The sequence below is a fragment of the Ascidiella aspersa genome, chromosome 9 (genome assembly GCF_963924565.1).
Source record: "Ascidiella aspersa chromosome 9, kaAscAspe10.2, whole genome shotgun sequence".
In the NCBI taxonomy this organism is placed as follows: domain Eukaryota; kingdom Metazoa; phylum Chordata; class Ascidiacea; order Phlebobranchia; family Ascidiidae; genus Ascidiella; species Ascidiella aspersa.
Genome location: NC_139455.1, coordinates 13,679,955 through 13,700,588, shown reverse-complemented (window position 1 = coordinate 13,700,588; position 20,634 = coordinate 13,679,955). Strand labels below are relative to the sequence as shown.

At 34.6% G+C, this 20,634-nt stretch overlaps 4 protein-coding genes across 4 annotated transcripts in view; 1 reads left to right on the top strand and 3 right to left on the bottom strand.

Annotated features, from left to right (window-relative positions):
• The window catches only part of LOC146133088 (germinal-center associated nuclear protein-like), a 33,013-nt gene extending 29,676 nt beyond the window's left edge, over window positions 1–3,337 (top strand). Inside the window, exons 36-38 of the mRNA XM_083396603.1 lie at window positions 140–242; window positions 2,983–3,086; window positions 3,198–3,337. Coding sequence (XP_083252729.1) covers window positions 140–242; window positions 2,983–3,086; window positions 3,198–3,288 — 298 coding nt within the window. The 3' untranslated portion in view covers window positions 3,289–3,337. The remainder of the gene's footprint in view (window positions 1–139; window positions 243–2,982; window positions 3,087–3,197) is intronic.
• Window positions 2,940–4,830, bottom strand: LOC146133087 (phosphatidylserine decarboxylase proenzyme, mitochondrial-like). The gene has a single exon (XM_083396605.1). It carries the CDS (start codon window positions 4,828–4,830, stop codon window positions 3,424–3,426), a length of 1,407 nt encoding a protein of 468 aa, XP_083252731.1. The 3' UTR covers window positions 2,940–3,423.
• A 10-nt stretch (window positions 4,831–4,840) lies between these two features.
• LOC146133086 (uncharacterized) lies at window positions 4,841–6,886 on the bottom strand. The gene has a single exon (XM_083396604.1). It carries the CDS (start codon window positions 6,745–6,747, stop codon window positions 5,260–5,262), a length of 1,488 nt encoding a protein of 495 aa, XP_083252730.1. The 5' UTR covers window positions 6,748–6,886; the 3' UTR covers window positions 4,841–5,259.
• A 4,507-nt stretch (window positions 6,887–11,393) lies between these two features.
• Window positions 11,394–20,220, bottom strand: LOC146133085 (uncharacterized). Its single transcript, XM_083397304.1, has 11 exons — window positions 20,086–20,220; window positions 19,856–19,963; window positions 19,613–19,731; window positions 19,178–19,198; window positions 18,808–18,976; window positions 15,792–15,971; window positions 15,344–15,483; window positions 14,962–15,145; window positions 14,490–14,699; window positions 12,879–13,093; window positions 11,394–12,661 (listed from the first exon to the last, which is right to left on the bottom strand). Exons 1-11 carry the CDS (start codon window positions 20,137–20,139, stop codon window positions 12,337–12,339), a joined length of 1,725 nt encoding a protein of 574 aa, XP_083253430.1. The 5' UTR covers window positions 20,140–20,220; the 3' UTR covers window positions 11,394–12,336.
• Between the last annotated feature and the right edge of the window lie 414 nt (window positions 20,221–20,634).

The window sequence follows — 20,634 nt, the reverse complement described above, 5'->3', positions numbered from 1 at the left end:
ATGCCATTTTATAGGAAAAGTTGTGCTGTTGTTTCTGCGCAGAATATTATTTTCCTTACAAAATTGAGTATTACTTTTGATTATATGTATCAGAATATAGTTTATCAATCGCATTAATTTTACAAATTTATTTTCTCAGAGTTCAGAAACCCGATGTTGATTTAAACGAAACGGTTCACTCCCAGGTTTACGGCGCAGCTAGCAACCTTGCTAAAATTGTTAACAGAGAACAGCTTTTATTGGTATGTGCATAGATTTCAATGCTATACCTAAACGCGACAAAGCAAATTATAGTTTTTTACACATATATTATCGTGAAAATTATTGAATTATATTGTTATTATTGTTGATGTCAAAGTTTAACATACTTTCATACAGTGGTCTGGTTAGTAGGAGAATCGCAACATTTTAAGCTTGTTAAACTATTTTTTTTTGGTTTTCGTTATGTCTTTAGGGACCTCTCTTATGATGTTATTTAAAGTGTTTTTCTAATTCGTGATCATGGGGGCCACGGAATGTTTAGTGCTAATGGAAAGGGGTCACGACTCTGAATCTGTATAAACAGTGAGTTTTGCAAGTTTTAATGACGTAGTACAAAAAGCAGTTTATAGCAGTGTCGTAATGTGGAGATATGTAAAACTTAGATCAAATTAAAAAAAAATATATATATATATAATTTAAATTCACCATTTATATGTGCCATAAATTTTAGGCTATTTTTTCCCGATGGTTGCAGTTATTTTCGCTTGCAAATGCGTTGTTTGCGTTCACATTTGCCCTTGCCGCTCTGCTGGGAATGCGTGCTGGTTGCGATGTTATTAAGTTGAACATATAAAGCTACTCGTCTTCAGGTGGTTTACTTACACCACTACACTTTAGTGAGTTTTACAGAATCTTAGTGGCAGTCTGGTTTACTGTTTTGTGACAGGATACCTCGGTGCTGCTTGGATGAAACTAAACTTGGATTGTCTACCAAACTTGCCCATCTTTAATCTCTTCGATTTGAAGCATGCGTGTTTGATTGCAAGTCTCATTAAACTAATTTGCCTCGGCAATCAACCTCGCTATTGCTTCAATAAATATTGCTGTTGTCTGATTACAAATCCACACAGTTTGTGTTGGCTATTATGGGCAAACCGGCTGATGCCGGCAAGCTCACTGTATTGACTAGACAAGACTGGATTGGTTCAACAGCCGAACAACTTGTAAATTGATCCTGATTACTGGACATTTTATTTTTGTAAGCAATCCTTTTTATACACAAAACTTAGAAGAGAAATTTTCTGTGCGAGAAAAAGATTATGACGCAGCAATGACACGGCAAATTGTTACATTATCTAATAGTAATTCCGTCACACGGGTGTTGGCTTATCGCCTTTCTTTCTCAACTTATCTCCTACAAGGAAGTTAGAATCTGTCCATATTAGCACACGAAAGCGGCTTCTCTAACTGTAAACACAATTTCGAATCATTGTTTTGAGATGCGGCTAATGTGCCAATTCTCAAAGCGGCGATTTTAAGGTCGAACATTCTAGTACAATATGAGGAAGGATATGTGTCAATTTTTTGCTATTTGTCATCTGTGAACAAGTGGCCGAACTGTTTCGCAAGGCACTGGCAATTTACCGAAAGTTTTCACTAAAAACGCACACTGTAGCAATTTGTCAACATTACATTTTCGAGTTTAGACACATAAAGCTCTTTGATAAATAGATATATTATTACAATTTTGATAAATATACAACAGGATGTTTTTGGTAAGGATGCGTTATGACAATTTTGATAATTAGACAAGAAATAATAAAGGGGCGCATGTTTTTGTTATTCGTTAATTACTTAAAACGATTAATTAAACATGTAAAAATGGCCACTGCCACCACAGATTTATAAAAAGCTTGTTTTTATTTGTTCCTAATTAGAAGTTTGTAATCATTCAAATATGTGTCGTAACTCGTAACCCTCGTGAAGAATTTAGCACTATTAGAATACAATTGAATGTCTCAATTTAACACTCTTATGACTAAAGCGATTATTTTTGACTTTTTTGTCAAAACCGTTTTAAGTCAAATTTTTAACCAATTTTCTTTTCAAATTACACCCCACTACACTTTCGAGCCGGCAGAATTAACCACGCAAGTCTGATTTATTGCATTAGGTTCAGCTTAAATTCGTTTTTGCTTTAGATAGTAGTGTATCTCGGATTTGGAGAAATGGATTGAGCAGTATGTGTTATGTCTTTTTTGGCAGTGATTTGCAATTATACCATTTTCTGTTTCGATAAAATGCTAGGTCTGTTAATTTAAATTTTTTTGTAACTGAAATGTCAACTAGGCTAAACAATTTTTTTTTAATAACCAAGCGTTTGGTATTTGTTTGTCATTTTTTATAGCCGTTTGCCTTTTTGACATGCTAACTAAGCATTTTCAAGAGTTTTAAATTAACCCGAAAAACACCTGATTTGTGTTCCACAGGTCGTTAGATTTTGTTGGCAGGCCCCACAATTGTCTACTCAGTTGTATGCATAACTAAGTTTAAACTCTTGCCCTAGGTTAATTATGCTTACCAATATTGCCGAAACAAAACAAGGAATATATTCTAAATTTACATCGAATTTGAAAATAAAACGGTTTAATAATTCGGTGTTGTCGTGCTTTACACTTTTGGTTTCATTGTCAGTCAGTCTGGTTTTCGTCAGAAACGCATCTGTATTCTGCAAGTTGTTCGCAGTACTCAACTGAACTTAGAATACAACATTTATTAAATATACACGCAATTGTACTTCATAGAATTTACTACTTTGTTCATTTTTGTTTAGGAGGTTGGGCATAAAAAGTGTTCAGATATGATGGTTATTTGGTTAAAGATGGCCAATGTTTATCATAAGGGAATTGAATTACACAGCTGAATGACTGTGACATGAAGAAATTAAACACGGAGACTATATTGTGTCTATGACTTTTGAGCGTTTTTTTTCATTGACAGACTAAAACACAAAACTGGGAAACATGTGATAATGTCACAAGCGTTGTTGATGATGCTGCAAAATTCAAAAATTTGATGTCAAGTGAAAGAAAAGAAAGTGAAAGGTGTGAATGTTACATATCAGAAGTGTTTGTTGTAATGATTTTTTAGGCTAGGAATATAGGTATAAGGTAAATTCATGTTGTGTAAGTAAAAACTGGTGTTTGTTTTTTCAGATTTGAAAGTCACTTAAAAGATGTCATCAATGAAGATTGCAATTTACCTTTTACATTTGATGCTGCCACCCTCTCCACACTATTTTCATAAACTGAGTGACACATTTTTTTGTTTAAACTGCAATAAAAACATACAAAAAAGTTGTTTTGATTTGATTTTATGCAAATTGATTGTGTGTCGCTAAAACAAACAACAAACATACACAGGTCCAGTATTACAAACAAATTAAGCTATACCATGCCCGAACTTAATACTTTGGCCAGATTTTAGGTTTAACTTAGTGTCTTTTGGTGCTTCAAATATAAGGACTATTGTTGAGCCAAGGTTAAACTCGCCAAGCAGCTCCCCCTTTTCAAGATTATACCCATCACTTGAGAACTTAGTATCAAAGAATGAGCCACTTTTTCGCCTGACTCTATTCGTTTTCAATAAAATGTCTTCATATATTTTAATGCTTCCCACATTGGTTGCCCCTACTGGAGACACAGAAAGGAATCCATGTTTCCAGGTGCCTTGCAAAACTACACGTTCGTTAAGAATAAACAGGTCTTTCACCAAAGTAGCAATTTTGGGATTGACACTTAGCAGGTCACCAGGAAAGTGACGACGATATTTCATGGTCCATTCAACTGGAGAGTGAAACCTATGGTAGTCGCCAGGTGCAAGGTATATTACACAATAAAACAATGCATTATTTTTAGGGTCCTTCATGATACTATGTTGAAACTCTTTCAGGGATACTTTGGTGTGTTTTTCTAATCCTTGTTTATCACCAGTTTGGGTTTCAAATAATGGCCCCAGAAACTTTTGAATTGAATATGTAATGCCTTTAACCTGTTCTACTTTTCCATTCTGTACTTCACCACATGTTAAAATTGTACCATCACAAGGACTAACAAGTGCTTTGTTAATATCCACTGGCCGAAACGCAAGGTCAAGTGGCCTTGAAAAAAATTGACTCAAACTTTTATAAATCTTCCAATCTTTTACCAATGCTTCATCCATGTTAACGTTAAACGCTTTCGCATAACCACCAAACACTAATGGACGTAGAAAACTGTACAGTTGTATATCACTTAGTCTTCCATAAGCACGTGAAATAATCCTAAATGGCAAAGATGTATATACCATAACAGAAAACGATTGTACTGCTGTTGATGTCATGTTGCTGTCAATAAGTGGTTCTTCATTTACAGCAACAATTAGTTCTGAAATGTCCTTTCCAAAGAGAATGTATAAAAAACAAAAAAATGCAATTTTTTTGATCAACCTCAACCAAAGGTTGTAATCCGGCAACAAAGGCAACTTTTTTCTCCCCTCCTCTTGTTCTTTTTCCATTCTTTTAATAAATTGAAGAACAACATCATTCTTATCTTCTTGCAAAGATGTTTTGTCAACCTTTTTCAATCCTTGTCCAGGCATGTTTATTCCAGTTCCTGGGATTTGGATAAGTGACCTCATCAGATATCGAACCTGTTGATTTTTTACTGGGGGAACATTGGGAACAGGATTTGGTCTCCAACAAACAGAGATTAATGGTTGCCATGTTTTGGCATGTGAACCTCTATAAAAAATGCCATTTGGCATTCCGTACAGAGGACACACCCTTGAAAACTTGCTAAAAAAATGCATGCAACTAGCCCTAAACTGGAGAAAACAAACAACATATGAAACTGTTTGACACTCAAAAAAATTCCAAATTATTTTTAAATGTAATACATTTTGTGAAAGGTTTAATCAGTGTTCCTATATAATGCGCACCAACCTGATGTGAGACGACGGTTGGGTACACTTATATTCCAAGACGTTATACCATAGTGACACAATTTTACTGGTAATACGATGGATACGTACAGAAGACAATAAAAATGTTACATTAATGAACTTTACAAATACAAAATACTTCTATATATATGGAGTTAATATTATTTCCAATAGAAACATATAAAAAGTATTTTCTAAAAATCTATAAAAAATATATACATTGTGTTCACTTGTTCTTTTCTACATTTGTTGGGATAAGCAACACATTTAAACATATGGTAAAATCACAAGCACAAGTTACAGGTTCAGACCCAAAGGAGAAAACACAGATTTGTCACCCCTTGCAAATCTATCATCAAACAAATTCAAAACATCTTGATCAATCACATTGCTTACTTGAATTGGGTCAAAGTTAACATACAAGTTACGACTCGTTGAAGGTTCCTTACTTGTTAAAAGGGGATAATCAAACAAATCCTGTACAGAGTTGATAGTTTCTACAACATCTACATTTCTTATACTTGTTTCTATGCCACATTTTTGAGCATGTGAAGTTAAAGAGGATTTGTAGCCAAACTGCTTGCCACACTTTGAACATATATAGTTTTTCTCCCCTGTGTGCACAACCCTGTGTTTTCGCAGGGCAGGGTTTTCCACAAAACTTTTTCCACACACTTCACAAGTATATGGTCTTTCACCACTGTGAATTCTCTCATGATTTTTCATATCTGACTTGTTTTTAAAACTTTTTTCACATATTTGACATTTGTGAGGTCTGAGCTTTGTGTGCATCATACTATGATAGCGAAGTCCAGGCTTGGAAGTAAAGGTCCTTGGACACTTTGGACATTTAAATATTTTTGGTGCAGCATGAACTTTGTTATGGGCTGCTAACAAACTTTTGTTTGAGAACCCTTTTGAGCACTCGTTGCATTTATAAGGAAAATCATGGAGGTGTTCATGTTTTACATGAATAAAACATTTACGAGCAGTAGAAAATCCACCGTTACACACATTACACACAAATTCAGGCTTTCCTTCATGTAGGCGTTCATGACATGCAATTCTACACCAAGACACAAATTTGCAAGAACAATCACTTTTAACACAAGAATATATTGGTTCATTTGTGAGGTTACCAATATGTTGTTCATATTTGCTCATAGAAGGAAAGTAGTTGCCACAATAAAAACATGGAGGTGAAGTTTCCTTATGTTGATTTATGTGTTCCATATATAATTCTTTGGTTGCCGAGATGGCATTGCATTTGACACATTGATACATTTTTAGTTTTGTTGTCTCATATTCTCTCCACGCAGAATCAACAACCTCAATGGTTGTCTTCTTTGCTATGTGGTTGACTGATTTTTTATTTATTTTTCTTCTGCTCCGTAACATGTTGTAAGAGGTGCAATTTATAATAACCTTTTCTTTAGATAATTTGTTAGCATTCTGGAGATCCCTTGAAAACAGTAACTCCTCGATAGCAGCAGCTCTGGAATCTAGTCTACTTCTAATTGCAAAATCATCAAGAGTTTGTATAACACTGTCAATGTTGTCAGACAAGTCATCTTTGCTTAGAGGAAGAGTCCATTCTGTCTGATCAAGGTCTGTTTCAAACATGTACCTTACTTTAAGATTTTTTTCTCTTTCCAACAAGGTAGATATGGCCGTTGAAATATTTTCATGGCGCGATGCAAAACTTGTAAAAGCATTGATGATTTTTGAAGACGTAGGTCCCAAAAACAACTCATATTGTGTAGGAACTACCACTGCCTTCGCCATTGTAGGGGATATATATATATAATATTTTTTACATTTTACACGTAATCACAAACCCTAAAAATTTATAGTTAATTGTTTTTTTATACAAATCGCTGGGTAATCCTTATTTTAATTTCACCTAAAGTGCGGGTAAAGTACCCATTTCTTGGAGGAAGAGCGCCCCCTATCGTAGTTGGCATAAAGTATGCTTTTTAACGTCATTTATAGAAATGTTTTTGCCTTTAATAAGTGTTTATTTATCTTACATAAAAAAACTTAGACATATTAACCTGGGCTTTACCGTTCAAAATTTTAGCCTGGCAGCTTTCTCACCAACACCAATTATGGTCTACATCTTAATCGGAATAATCCCGGGTAGGTAGAATGCTATTAACTGATGTTAATTGAAGTTTAAAGTGCAAACCCCCACCTTTAATCATAATTGTAGAACTCGACTACCTTGCATCAATATGTGAAAGAAATTGATTTTTTTAATTTAGGCTGTGCTCTCAATCTTTGGAACGGTTCACTTCGTAATCATAGTGAGATACTTCAACAAAAAGAGACTATAGTCGCCCTTGGTCTGTCCCAGATCGGAACATCTCCGGGGACTTTATCACTGGCTCCCCTGTTACAATACTTAAGCGATTTGTACCGTTGGAGAGGGGCCTTATTACTTTTGGGGGGTCTTACTCTCAACTGCGCTGTTGCGTCAGTTTTGTACAAACCAATCCACTTAAAAAGCGATGAATTAGAAAACGACAAAAACGCCGGTATGCTTGATATGCTGAAGACGGCCAAGTGGTGTTTAGCGAAGAAAAAGTTTTGGCTTATTGCCTTTATGATCGCGGTGTTGAACAGCTGGCGAGCCTATCTCACTTTCATGATTCCTTTTGCCCAAGAAGATTCAAATGTTGACCCAATGCAGTATTCCGCCCTGCTGTCAATCTACAGCGTCGTAAACATTGTCTCGAGTCAAATTTATTTTCTTCGACGCACTAAACTATAAAGCGGTCCACTAAACAATATGAATTTACAAATTTTTACTCAAATTCTTACACGAATCAAATAAGTCAATGTAGCCTATTTATTTGTTTGTTAAAGAATGATAGCCTATAATCTGTTTACGGTAGATAGGATACGAAACGGGATCACTATGCTACGCCCAAGAAAAACAAGACTCGTTTTCTTATTGCTGAGTAAACAGTTTAAAAAGAATAGCAATAAACAACAATAACGGCCTAGTAGCCTATATTATCAAAAAGCAAATGGAATAAATGCGAATCACAATAGAAAACGACACAGAAAATAATGTTCAATACATTTGTCGAAATCTGGAATACACAACTATCGGAAGCAAAAACAAAGTTCGAGCTGAACCCAATGCAATAAACCAGGCCTGCGTGGTTAATTCTGCATGGTAACGTATGTGCTATAGCCTATATTTTAAACCTAGTTCAAAACTATATTTTCATAAAAATTTAAACTGAACGACAATTTAAAAAAGCTTATTATTTTTTTTTTTTTGCATTTTGACCTAACGTGTAAATTTTGACAAACTTTTTTGGCCAAGTAAATAAATAATCACCCTAATAACTACATAACAATCCAACACAATTATATCGCACCCTTATTAAACCAAAAGTAAACTACTTTCAGTTAACTAATGGTGGCTCGACTGCACATCTTCAATGTTTGCCTGCCAGCCTGCATGTAACAGTATGAGTACGGTACCACTGCTGTAATCGAAAGAAGAGTTTAAAATTTAGGTTTATAGAAAATATCATATAAAATGTGTTAAAGGAACAGCAAAACGCCTCCAACTAAAGTCTCAAGTACAAGTACATGAGTTTTATGGGTCTGTGGCTTACCGGTTAATTGTCAAGACACAACTCTTAATTGGGTAAGCCATTAATCCAGGGGTGGGCAACGTGCGGCCCTTTTCCATTTTTTGTGCGGCCCTTCACCATTCTTCCAGCTATTTTTTGCTATGCCAACAAAAACTGTGTGGATTTGTAATCAGACTACAGCAACACCCATTGTAGAAGTAGGAGATTGATCGGGGCAAGAGGACATTTAATTGAGACTCATTAATCTACCCACTTGCTACAAAATGGCGCCACCCGAGATGAGGAAGAACTCAAATTTCATGCATATCTACAAGAAAAGATGACGAAACGACCGCCTGAAAACTGTCGTGTTTGGAACCTACAAGGACCCAGCTTTTGGAAGAATTGATATCGTCAAAAGACGATGCATAGCATCAGCAAAGCTGAAGAAACCACCGGTCGGAAGTATGGATTTCACAATAACTGATTCTGCCTAGTTTATCAGGTGAAAAGCTATTATACTTTTGAAAATATTTAAAAATAAATAAGTAGAAGACCGAAAGGTCTGTAAATTGTTTTTATGTGACTTTTTGTTAAACCATTATGTGTCGAATTTCGCAAATTATGTATAGTCTATATCTATAGTCTAACTCTAAATTGAAACGCCGATCGCAGGATCTTTTTCATATATTTTAAAAGAGTTTGATTTTGTGCTTGGAGCTCAATAGTTTTAAATGAACGTGTTAAACTTGTGAATCACGATTCAATTTTGTTGTGCACGAAATAATTTTGTGCCGCGTTTCGCAAGACGAGTATAAATACCTCGTATCAAGCATAATGATTTATCCACACGCGAAACATTAGCTTTGAAATCACGCCTTTAGGAACACCCCATTTCCTGCCTTTTGTTGAAAGCAATAGTGAGTAAGCAGCAATTTCAAAACGTATTTTCTTGTGATGCGTCGTTTGTTTTTAAAACTCACATTGAACGAATTGTGCAAACTAAATTTTTTTGCAAATTTATAAGAAGATGTTGCTCAATGTTAAAAATCAATAGAATTTAATTCCGAACAAATAACTGCCCCTCCTTTCTTTTGTTTTCACAGTTTCACGTTTTTCACCATGTATGACGGAAGGACGTGAACGAAACAAAGAGACACCAGCAATTACCTGTCGTTTGTTGGCTTATCGACAGAAGAAAACATCTTGTTCTTGAACGTGTTGCTAAAAGCTATAACTCGTGTGACTCATTGCCTTGTTCGTGTTCATTTCGCTCAAATCGTATGAAGCACTTTTTAACAAAAGTCAATTGTGTTAAAAAAAAAAATTAGCATTCTTTCGGGTATATTGCGAAAAGCAGCCGCCGTGTTATATTCACGACGGCAATTCATTTTGCGTGCGAGTATTCTGTAGTGTCATTAATGTATAATCACGTGTAGTGGAATATTTATTGTACATGCACAACTTTTAGCGTTCTATTGGCCTTGTCACGAATAATCTATAAAAAAAAACCTTTTAGCGACATCGCTTACCAAAGCTTCCGTTTTTCACCTTTGAAACAGCCACCGCACAGTTCACACGATAGATGTGCTGTTTCGACATATACTGTAAACAAACGATATGAGTAATCGCCTGGTAAAACATCCGCACCTTTTGAGAAGTAGGTCGCTGTAAAATGTCGCATTTTTCACCTTGTATAAGCAGCGCGTTATATCAATATAATCAGTTCGTGTCCAGCCAATTTACTGAGCGGTTGTTGCTTGCTGGCTTCCATGCTGGCTTGCTCAACACCAGCCAACAAAAACTGTGTGGATTTGTAATCAGACTACAGCAACACCCATTGTAGAAGTAGGAGATTGATCGGGGCAAGAGGACATTTAATTGAGACTCACTAATCTACCCACTTGCTACAAACGCTATTTAAGTTTGCACCATGTTGGACCTTTTGCTCGTTTAGTTTCCTGTTTGAAGTGCGATGTAACCCATAGGCTAGACCGCTACACTAATGCAGTTTAACTCGAATGGGAAGCATCTATTACAAAACAATCCTCATTCACAAAAATTTACTTGTGTCACATTGTTATGATAAAGAATTGTTATGCAACATTTACACTTGTCTGGTACGGTCAAGGTGTAACAGACTTTTGCCACGCATATTGACTAAGATTTCATGTCTAACTGCTGGTTGAATTAAGGCTGTTAGTTAAATTTTACTGAGCCGGTCCGTACGAGAAAGGCGTCATTAAAATTGCAGGAAAAGTTATTTCCGAATTCACAAGCACATGTGTTTCTGCTATGATATTTCATATCCGCATGTACTTGTGTTTTTCTATTAAAAGCTGAAAATATGAATAGTGTTAATTTGATGTGCGACCCTCCTGAGCATTGCATTCCCTAACTGGCCCTTGTGTTAAAAAGATTGCCCACCCCTGCACCAATATAACCATTAATCGCATTTTTCTTTTGTGTGTTTCGGTAAGAAAAAAAAAACAGTTAGTTAAAAACGTCGGGAGCCTAAAGAGGAGTGTGCACCAGGGGCTCAGCTCATAAAGTTACGAACCGGCTTACAATTCTAGTCAAGTGAGCAAACATGGTTACTACCCACTGCAAGGAGTCAAGGACTTCGAATTCAGTGAAAGTTTTTTTTCGCTTCGCCTCTCGTGTGCTGTTAAAAATTAAACATGCAACATGAAAAAAATGTACCGTTTATAAAGCGTTTTTAAACGATGTGTATTCCACTTTTACGCCGATTGCTTTCATTGTTTTTTTGAATTTATGGAAGCATAAATTATTATAAGAACAAACTTTATTTAAATTATTAAACCATATAAGGTCATCTTTATAGCTCAATATATACATGTCTTATATATAAATTCATTGCACATTTTGAAAGATACATTCAAGTAATTTTTTTTAACAATAAACAAAATGTCGAGGTAATTTGAATAATAGGTACCCTAAATGCGCTTGTACATGATCATACTTCTTCCGTTTTACATTCGATGCATTAAAGGTAAATCGAAAAACAGACTGTGTGCAAACGAAAGGTAAAACTTAAATTGTATAAACGTTTTTCGTATACGCCTAACTTGCTCGAAGTAAAGACCAACGAAGTAAAAAAAACTATTAAAATAAATTATAACGTAGTTAGTAAAGAGACAAGTTGATACACAAATAATGTTCAATCTATGACAAAACCCATTTTTGGGCTTTTTGGTGGTGGAAAAAGCATTTAACCACATAGATCCTAAAATAGTGGTTCTCAACCTTTTTTCTTTCGTGGCCCATTTACGTTGCAAAAAAAATCTGTGGCCCAATAATTTTTTTTGAAAGAAAAAAACTGTAAAATAGGTTTACAAAAAAACACAGCGGAACATATTTCAAAACAGATTATTCATTCAACCGTGCATTAGTGAGATACTTGCGACTGAACAATAAAGTTACATTCCTTTTTAATTCTTCCCCAAGCCATTATTCCTGTAAAATTAAATATAATGGCACAAATAAAACTAAATGTAGCTTTTTAAATTAGTCTGTGGCCCACCTCAAATGTTTCTTATGGCCCACCATGGCCCACTGGTTGAGAACCGCTGTCCTAAAACAATCATTGTGGTTTCCATTGTGGTAATTGTTTGTGAAAAGTGAATTTGTCTTTAATGTAACGGTGAAGTAAAAGTTATTCTTGATTATCCGTTATATCGATAAACAGTGTTGGTCGCCATTCACTTACAGCGTGAAATCTCTGGTTAGCAATTTATTGACAGACAATCGAAATAATCTGTCAATACATAACATCAGGCGACATAGACCTCTTCGGTTCAGTCGGGGACTGGTACATATCGTTTACAGTGGTCTCTTCTGTATATTTATTGCTAGATGCACTGTCCTGCGTGGCAATAATCTGAGCCACATCAGTTTCCAAAGGCAGATCTCGCTCATTTTCCGCAAGAACGATTTTTTTTCGTTTAGTTGCAACTTTTGTTGTTGTCGCTGAAATCGCCCTTCCCTGTGAATTTTCTTGGTTTTCTTTGGACATAACTTGTTTCCCTGTTGGCGGAACCGAGAAGTTGTGAGGATGGCGAATTTCGGAATATGAGGTTGATACACTAGAAAGGGTGACACACTGTTTTACATCCTTAATAGAGGTAAAACGATAATGACATTTTAAAATAAAGTTTTAAAAATGTGAAGCATATTGTTATAGGCCTACAACATTTCTTACTTTATAGAATTAACTGTAAATACTAAATACATAGTGATATACAAAAAAACACTCTCTTTAAAGGAAACTATAGATCGAATCGAAATTAAATTTGTACAAACCTAGCTGGTTTTCGTTTAATGTAATGGTTTTCGTTGTTTTTGTTTGATACTACATTTTTTTTCAATTCAATTGGGCCACAATCAGGTATTTTAGTCTCATCTTGCCACTCCGGTTCGATGCCACTTTCCAAGTTAGAACTTTCAAAAACTGGTAAAACTTCGGTTGACTGCTCTCCGTTTGTGATTAGCCTTTCCTTGCTTTCTTTAATCAGTTCCTAATATAACAACAAAACAGTTTTCTAAATGATAAATCACGTGTCGGTTTGCGTAAAATCGACCCAAAGAAGTAAACCGGATTTTAACTCTTTAGAAGAAAAAGTAAACACTGTTAACATGGTTTAGCCCAGGGGTCCACAAAGTTGGGCGTATACGTAATGTTACAATTACGCATTTATTCAATTCATCATTTTGTTTTCATTGTTTAAACAACTTTAATTAAAACTACTTGCAAAATAACTATTCTTCAAAGCAATATTGAATTTTAGAACACAATATACTGGTTTGACAGCATTTTTATTAAAAATAAAAAAAGTCAGAATATTAATCGGCCCGTTTTCTGTTTTCAAACGTTTCAGCTATAACTTATGAGATTAAATTTAGTTAAAAAAGGATTCAACCGATTTAAAAACAAAAACGTTAAAACGGAAAATAGGTCCACACTGTCAAATGTTCTGGACTTTATATTTTTAACAAAATTTGGAATTTAAATTTAATAGTTTCCCAATCTTTCGCTTTAATTCTCTGCTACTATAGGGTCAGTAACAGTCAAAAAAACAAGTTGTTTGGAGCTCTATTTAAGAAGTTATAATGTCATAAAACGCCATGTTTTCTGTTTTAGGTCACAAAATATGACAGTTTGTTTTTACTTTAATATGCAAGGATTAAATCCTATTATCTTCGTAGATGTAGTTCAAGCAGCTCCAGTGAATATAAAAAAATAATATTTTGGGATCAGGGAAACGGTGAAAGTTATCATGCTTACAAATCATTAAAAAACATTTTATTGTTTTTCTGTAATAGCGGACGTTCTGTGATGTCAATATGAATTGTGAGTGTGACGTCATCTGGACAAAAGTTTGCAACACACGATGTGGTCAGCCCATACAAATCTTTTAAATTGTTCAAATATATATAGTCATAGAACATGTTTAAAATAACATGAAATTGTACTTCAAAATGCTTTTAGATTAGATGCGACATTTGAATTCTTTAGTAAAATAAGTGTTTCAATATTTTGTTGTTCGAATATCCAAAATAAATGTCAAAATTTACACGCGAGTTGTTAATTGCGTAGATTAGCATAGATTCGATGCTCAAAAAACAAAGTCATACATTGTCATATTAAAAAAAATAAAGACATCATATAAAGTGGTCGTAAATTCATTAACAGCTAGTAACTAACTCAATAAAGATGGTTTTGAAAAGCTAATTAACGAACCTTTAAAATGGCAGAATATGTTATTTTGTGTTTACAATACTTAACAAATAAAACAACTGCCATAACCCAAGAACTCTTCAGTGACCGACTTTAAGTTTACGAATCAGAGATTAAAACCAATGTTTTCGAGAATTAGCAGAATTGTTCTGTTTAATTAACACGTTAGTACTCACGCCAAGTGCACGAATAGCCATCTGACGCCTTTCCTCCTCGGCGATTTCGCGCGCTATCCTCTCACTCTGCAAATTGTCACAACTCCGCGCTATCTTTAGTTTCGCATCAGCCTTTTCGAGCATCAGCATTTCGATCTTAGCGCGATGTTTGTCCTCTACAGACGAAACGCGCTCCTCGAACCGAGCTTCCAAGATGGAAAGCTTGGAACGCTGCATGACAAATTTGTGGAACATAAGCAGTGACTAAGCACCACACAATACTACATTATTGTACTTTGTAAAAAAGTGGATGTTTCGCTGATGACATCCCTTTAAGCTGGTGTTTGGGAAAAAAAAACTTTATCTTGAAGCAGAGGTAAAAAAATATCGGTAAAAGCAGATATATTAGTACAGTTACGTATGTTCAGGTGTAACTGACATGACCTTATGTGGGAAAATAATTACAAAACGAAATGTTAAACGAAAAACTTACGCAGTCAGCTAATTCCACCTTGACTTTTTTTACTAGAGTTTTCTCATGTTCAAGTTGACCTTTAACATCTTCCAACTCTTGCTGTACGTCATCTAGAAGAAATGACCTTTTCTTTAATTCTTCGATGTTAATATCTCCACCGGTAAGCTTTTTTGTTACCATATCGAGTTCTTGTCTATGTTCCCTGAATAAAAATACGATAAAATTTAAGCATTGCAGACAGAAAGGCTTGGATGAGTGTTAGTTGTAGAGTGGGTCGCCTAACCTAAAGCATACATTCTTCAATATAAAAAAAAAATTAATATAAAAAGGCTTCCATATAAAAAGTCGAATTGACAAAATAAAAACTTTATTTAATGCGTTTATTTTATCTCTAAGGTACCTTAGCATATCGTTCATACTCAGGCGAAATTCTTTGCGCAACTCTTTTCTTTCATTTTCTGCTTTCTCCTCCATTGTTTGCTTACACTCATCGATCGCGTTCTCCACTGCTCGACGCTTCTCCCATTCCATCTCTTCCATCTATTGATACATGATTAAAGAAATACCTAGATGTTTAAAGTGGTGTGCTTCAGTTAGGCAAGATTAAAACGTCGTAACTCAGCGTTGATAGCCGTCATGAATACAGCGTACCGAGTGCAGATATTAGAAGGTGGTGAAAGAGTAACCCCCAACTCGTATCAGGGATCGGTATGGTGTGCTGCGGCAGTTTTCTAACAATAATAGCGCTTGTTTTTTATGAAACCCCTCCACCCAAGGAACAAGCGTCCCAGTATAATTGTCCCAGTAACTTTTTGCCTTTTTGGTCAGGATATAACTGCAATGCTAACCTTTATCTTCCATTGGCCATTAAGTTCTTCTTGTAAGGTTGATCGGTAGTTTTTAAATGATGCTTGTAGAAGACGATATTCGCTGGTAAGTTTGTCGTACCTTTGTCTCGCCTCTTCGTGTAACTCTGCCATCTTACTATGATGTCGATCAACAATTTCAACTTTCTCGAGATCGTGTTTCTGTTTCCCAAAAGAATCGGTTCGGAATTATCGGGTTTAATACATGTTTTAGACCTTAAAGTATTGCTCGTGACGTTGATTCGCAACACCTTGATCGAGTGGGTGAAGCCCAGAAGTCGCACGCCACATTCAGTAACAAAAACTGTATTAATAGACTGGGACATTGCCGGTTTACAGGGCTTTGTTCCGTCGTCCCCTTTAGTCAACCGATATGTTTCAGTTTTTTTTAGCAGTTTCGTTCGTGTAAGGTTTTAATACTAAACCAAATGCTGGATATGGTGATGCTTGAAAACGTTCTGGTCTTAAGCTCCAAAAATATAGTAACCCCAAGTTTATGGTAAAAACATTAATTCGGGGGGGGGGGGGGAGATTTCATAGTTGTTGTAGTACAATAGTATGTCATAAAACAACAATTATTTTTCCTACGACAGGGCGTGAATCAAATTTCTTGTTATCAAACATGAAAGTAGTGTTTCAAAAAATGAAACCTATGTTTACGTAGAAGATAGTATTTTTTTTAGCTTTTCCGGTGCTAGTGGTCTCTTTGTTTTATCGCTGTAATAAGACCTAATTTACTAGGGCTATAGGCGAACTGTATTTAAAAATGAACAAAGTAGAACAAACGATACACATGCAATAATCTTCAGCTGGAAAAGTTTACAACCCCATGAAGAAGCATACTTTGTTTCCGCTCTTTTAAATATTAGCAGCCAGGTCAATGATGATTAGTAAGGCGAATTTTTTTTACTTAGTAAAAAGAGCAAATTTAGTTAAACTCTTTTTAAAAATACTTCAAAGTAAAAAAAATGTTTACAAAAATCCCTTTATTGGTCTTATAAAGGTTGTCACTCATGTGTTTTCTTTATTAATGTTGCACAAGAATGATAAACCGCACAAAATGATAACTAAGAATTGTGTTATTTTAATGTTAGAACAACAGTGAATCAGCAGGGCATCGGAGTCAAAACGTAAACAAACCGGACGTACAAAAAATGATTCGCGCAAAAATTCGGAAAATTTTGTGCACTTGTTAAAATAAGTTAAAATAGTCAAAAAGTATGTGAAATGGACTCGTGTCTAATTTGTCAAAGAGGCGGCGGGCCGGATGAATTACATCGGCGGGCTGGATCCGACAATAGTTGTATATGTGTCTACCGGCGGTGATTTGCAATTAGTCCAATTCCTATTTCAAATAATATTTTGGACTATGTTATTTCTCTCCTTTACCCCCTATGTTTCAACTCATTGTGGTCCAAGGTTGACAGCATCGCGGGCCACATAATGTGCCACATGCGTGCCAGGGACGGATCAAATGATTTTCGTTTGGTCGGGACATAATTTGTTTAAAAGTAACGTCAAAAAACATATATGCTCCGGAAACTTGCTGCTCTCTTTGAACTTGTGCGAAAATGGAATCGAGTGATGAAGAGACTGGCAAAATGGTGCACGCAAAGCGCGAAAAAATTGCGTATTTGACAAAACTTTTAATTTAGAATACTGCATTTTATAAGCGTAGAATGTTTTTTAAGTTGAGCAATTTTGCTGAAATTGTATTATGGAAAGAGTCTTTAGACACAGTGTAAAAACGCTACTTTCCAGAAGCGCAATATACGCACTTTTTATGTTATGTTCATATTAAAAAGAAGAAAAACAAAACACCCATTTAAAAAAGTTCCATATAGGACGTACTGCGACTTTCATACCGATCTAACACACACCAAAATTTAGCCGTTCCCGTCACCCCCTGGATCCGAACTTGATGAGCCATAGTAAACTGGTTCATTCAATGGTGTAACCGGAAAATGTAATCATAACCAAACAACTGGAACATGCTTGCTGTTCGTCGGTCACTTATATTTTTTTGATCAAACCCCTAAAGGTATGCCTTGCAATAATCCAACAGTGCTTTACGCGGGCCACGAAAAATGATGTCCCTATGTGGCCCGCAGTCCTAGATTTGGACCACCCTGTTTCAACTCAATTGTTTACTCCGCAATTTTCTAGGATAGCCAGCGCCTTGTTTTTATTAAAACAATATTTTAATATCAGTTATCATTTTGTTATGCTAAACATATATTAACTGAGTACCACAATAAAACTCAGATTTATATGGGAAAGTTGTTAATAGAGTAATGCATGTACCTGTACCTGTAAAAAATGATTTCATTTGTAGGTCATCAGGTAAACAACCAAAAATGTTTCTTAACAACAGTAATGGATGATGAATGGACATTAATACAGTCTTACAATAATCCATTCTTAAATCAAAGTAGTCCTATTATAAGTCAAAGTTTTCTCAAACTGTTTTTTTGGTCAAAAAATAATCACCCAAATGCAGTTATTCTTAACCTTTTTTGTCATGGGCTTACCTGTAGACCTCTAAAAATGTGGTTTGGAGTGAAATGAGTATACATTTTTAGGTATATACCGATATTTCTCTTGAATTGCTTGCAAGTACTTACAAAATAGAGATCATAGTTACATATAAGTGCTGTATTTTTTTTTTAAGAGCTAAGCCGAACAAGAATGTAAAAAAGGTAACAAATAGATTTTTTTGCCTGTGGTGAACCTGACAACCTTCCATGGTGCAGGCGCACTAGTTATTGGCATGCAATTAAAGTTCTTGTTTCAAACATTATAGTTAAAAATGGATAAAAGGTTAACAACCTGCTGATTGATGTAAAAGCTGAACTCATCATTTACACAACATTAATTGCACTTTAAAGCAAACTTTTGTTTTAATCACTTGTGATATATTATATATTTCCATTTCTATATATAATACTAAACAAATACTGAAAAAAATACAACAAAAAATTAGAAGTAGACACCATACCTCATGCAATTTTGCAATATCTTCATCATGTTTGATGGTAAGAGTTTTCTCTAAATTCTCAAGGTCGAGCTTTGCTCTTTTTCTTGTACCATCATGGCGTAACTGCTCTTCTTGGTGGTATGTTGATAAAGTTACAACTTGATCTTGTAAGTTTTTGAGCAAAGATTCCCTATGTTACAATAAAAAATATTTTTAAAGGTCTCTTTCAACTAATACATATATTTTTAAAGTCTCTTTTTATAAGGTTTTTAACCTCAACTTAACGGTTACATAAAGAGAAGACAGCAAAAATTTACTGCCTAAAAACAATTTTATGTTATTTTTGTATTACACATACAATACAAACATCACAATAATAAATCATACTTACATTTCAAGTGCATTTAATTTTCTGCAAAAAAATCACATTTTAGTCCCGAAACTTAATTAAAGAGAGCAAAAAAACAAAGTTGAATAAATTGCATTTATATATATGTTTATAATTAGGTCTTCATATGACAAGGGTTTTGTCTAATATAAAATAAATACTATGATGTCATAAAGGCTCAAAATGATATGTTATGAAAAGGCTTTGTGTTAAACATCCATTATTTCAAAGAATCGCTGTTATGATAAGCTCTGTTGTTGCAAAATAAACACAGTATTTGACAATGAAACAGCCGATTACAATGCAATTTTCATATTCTAAAATATGTTAAACTGCTTAAGCTCCTAGTATTTTTCCAATAAATTTTCGCTGTATATAACTAATTATAACAGTATAGTAGAAGCATGTATAATTCTATATAGAATATAAAATACATACATTGGAGATGTTTCCGGCTTTGGTGGCTCAAAAAAAGTGTTTGGATTTATTTTAACAAAAACTTTTCCTGCGGATCTTGACACTCTGTATCCTGGATTTAAGTTAAAAGTTTCCACATTCTGAAACAAAATATCTTGTTGTGGTAAAACCCAAACCTCAATTTTTATATTAAAGCATGGCAGACCTGAGTCTACAATATAGCTAGTCACAAAACAAAAGTTTAAAGGACAAAAAATTAGTAACCTCAAACTTCTTAGGTTGACAGAGCAGAGAATGCATTTTTTTGTACTTTGTGTAACTTGTTCTTGTATTAAATGAATGAACATTTTGGGCCCCCTTCCAGGATGATTTCTAGAACAAAATGTCTAAAGTTACTTAAACAATACAAACACAATATACTTCTATTACATAATAAATCTTGATTTGAACCAATAATTATATTTAACAGAGTACAGTTCAATAATTATATTTACCAGAGTACAATTTCCTTGGGCAGTATGAGGTCTTTGAGGCAGTTTTGAAGACATTATTCAATGGAAAATAAAGAAATAAACTGTAATATACACCATTTAACATGTAGAATTAAACAAATACTATTTTTGTTCTACCTAAAGACATTATTCTATGGAAAATAAAGAAATAAACTGTAATATACACCATTTGACACATAGAATTCAACAATTATTATTTTTGTTTTACCTAACAAGTATTTACTTAAAATTAATGCAAACAATGAAAGTCAACACAGCAAACAATGAAAGTCAACTACTAAATATAGTTTGTATAGAAATGCTTAACACAGTTGAGTACCCTGGGCTACTTGAACATTAGCGATGTAAGAAACAAGTTAAATTTGGAGAGCATAGAGTTACATTCCAAACAATGTAACAAAGGACCCGAAATGTATCAACACATTTAACCGAGTTTGTAAAACGGTGATGTGTGTTTTCAATCATTTAAACAATACGTTACAATAGTCTAGTTCTAGTCAATTGTAGGCCCTACTATTTTATACAAATTTT

Excerpts from the sequence above, each read along its gene's own strand:
- LOC146133086 (XM_083396604.1), bottom strand. The coding sequence starts at position 6,747 with ATGGCGAAGGCAGTGGTAGTTCCTACACAATATGAGTTGTTTTTGGGA.
- LOC146133087 (XM_083396605.1), bottom strand. The coding sequence starts at position 4,830 with ATGCATTTTTTTAGCAAGTTTTCAAGGGTGTGTCCTCTGTACGGAATG.
- LOC146133085 (XM_083397304.1), bottom strand. The coding sequence starts at position 20,139 with ATGTCTTCAAAACTGCCTCAAAGACCTCATACTGCCCAAGGAAATTGT. Across the intron at positions 19,964-20,085 it reads CCCAAGGAAATTGTACTCTG|AAATCATCCTGGAAGGGGGC; the intron begins GTAAATATAATT and ends ATTTTGTTCTAG. Across the intron at positions 12,662-12,878 it reads ATTAAACGAAAACCAGCTAG|TGTATCAACCTCATATTCCG; the intron begins GTTTGTACAAAT and ends CACCCTTTCTAG.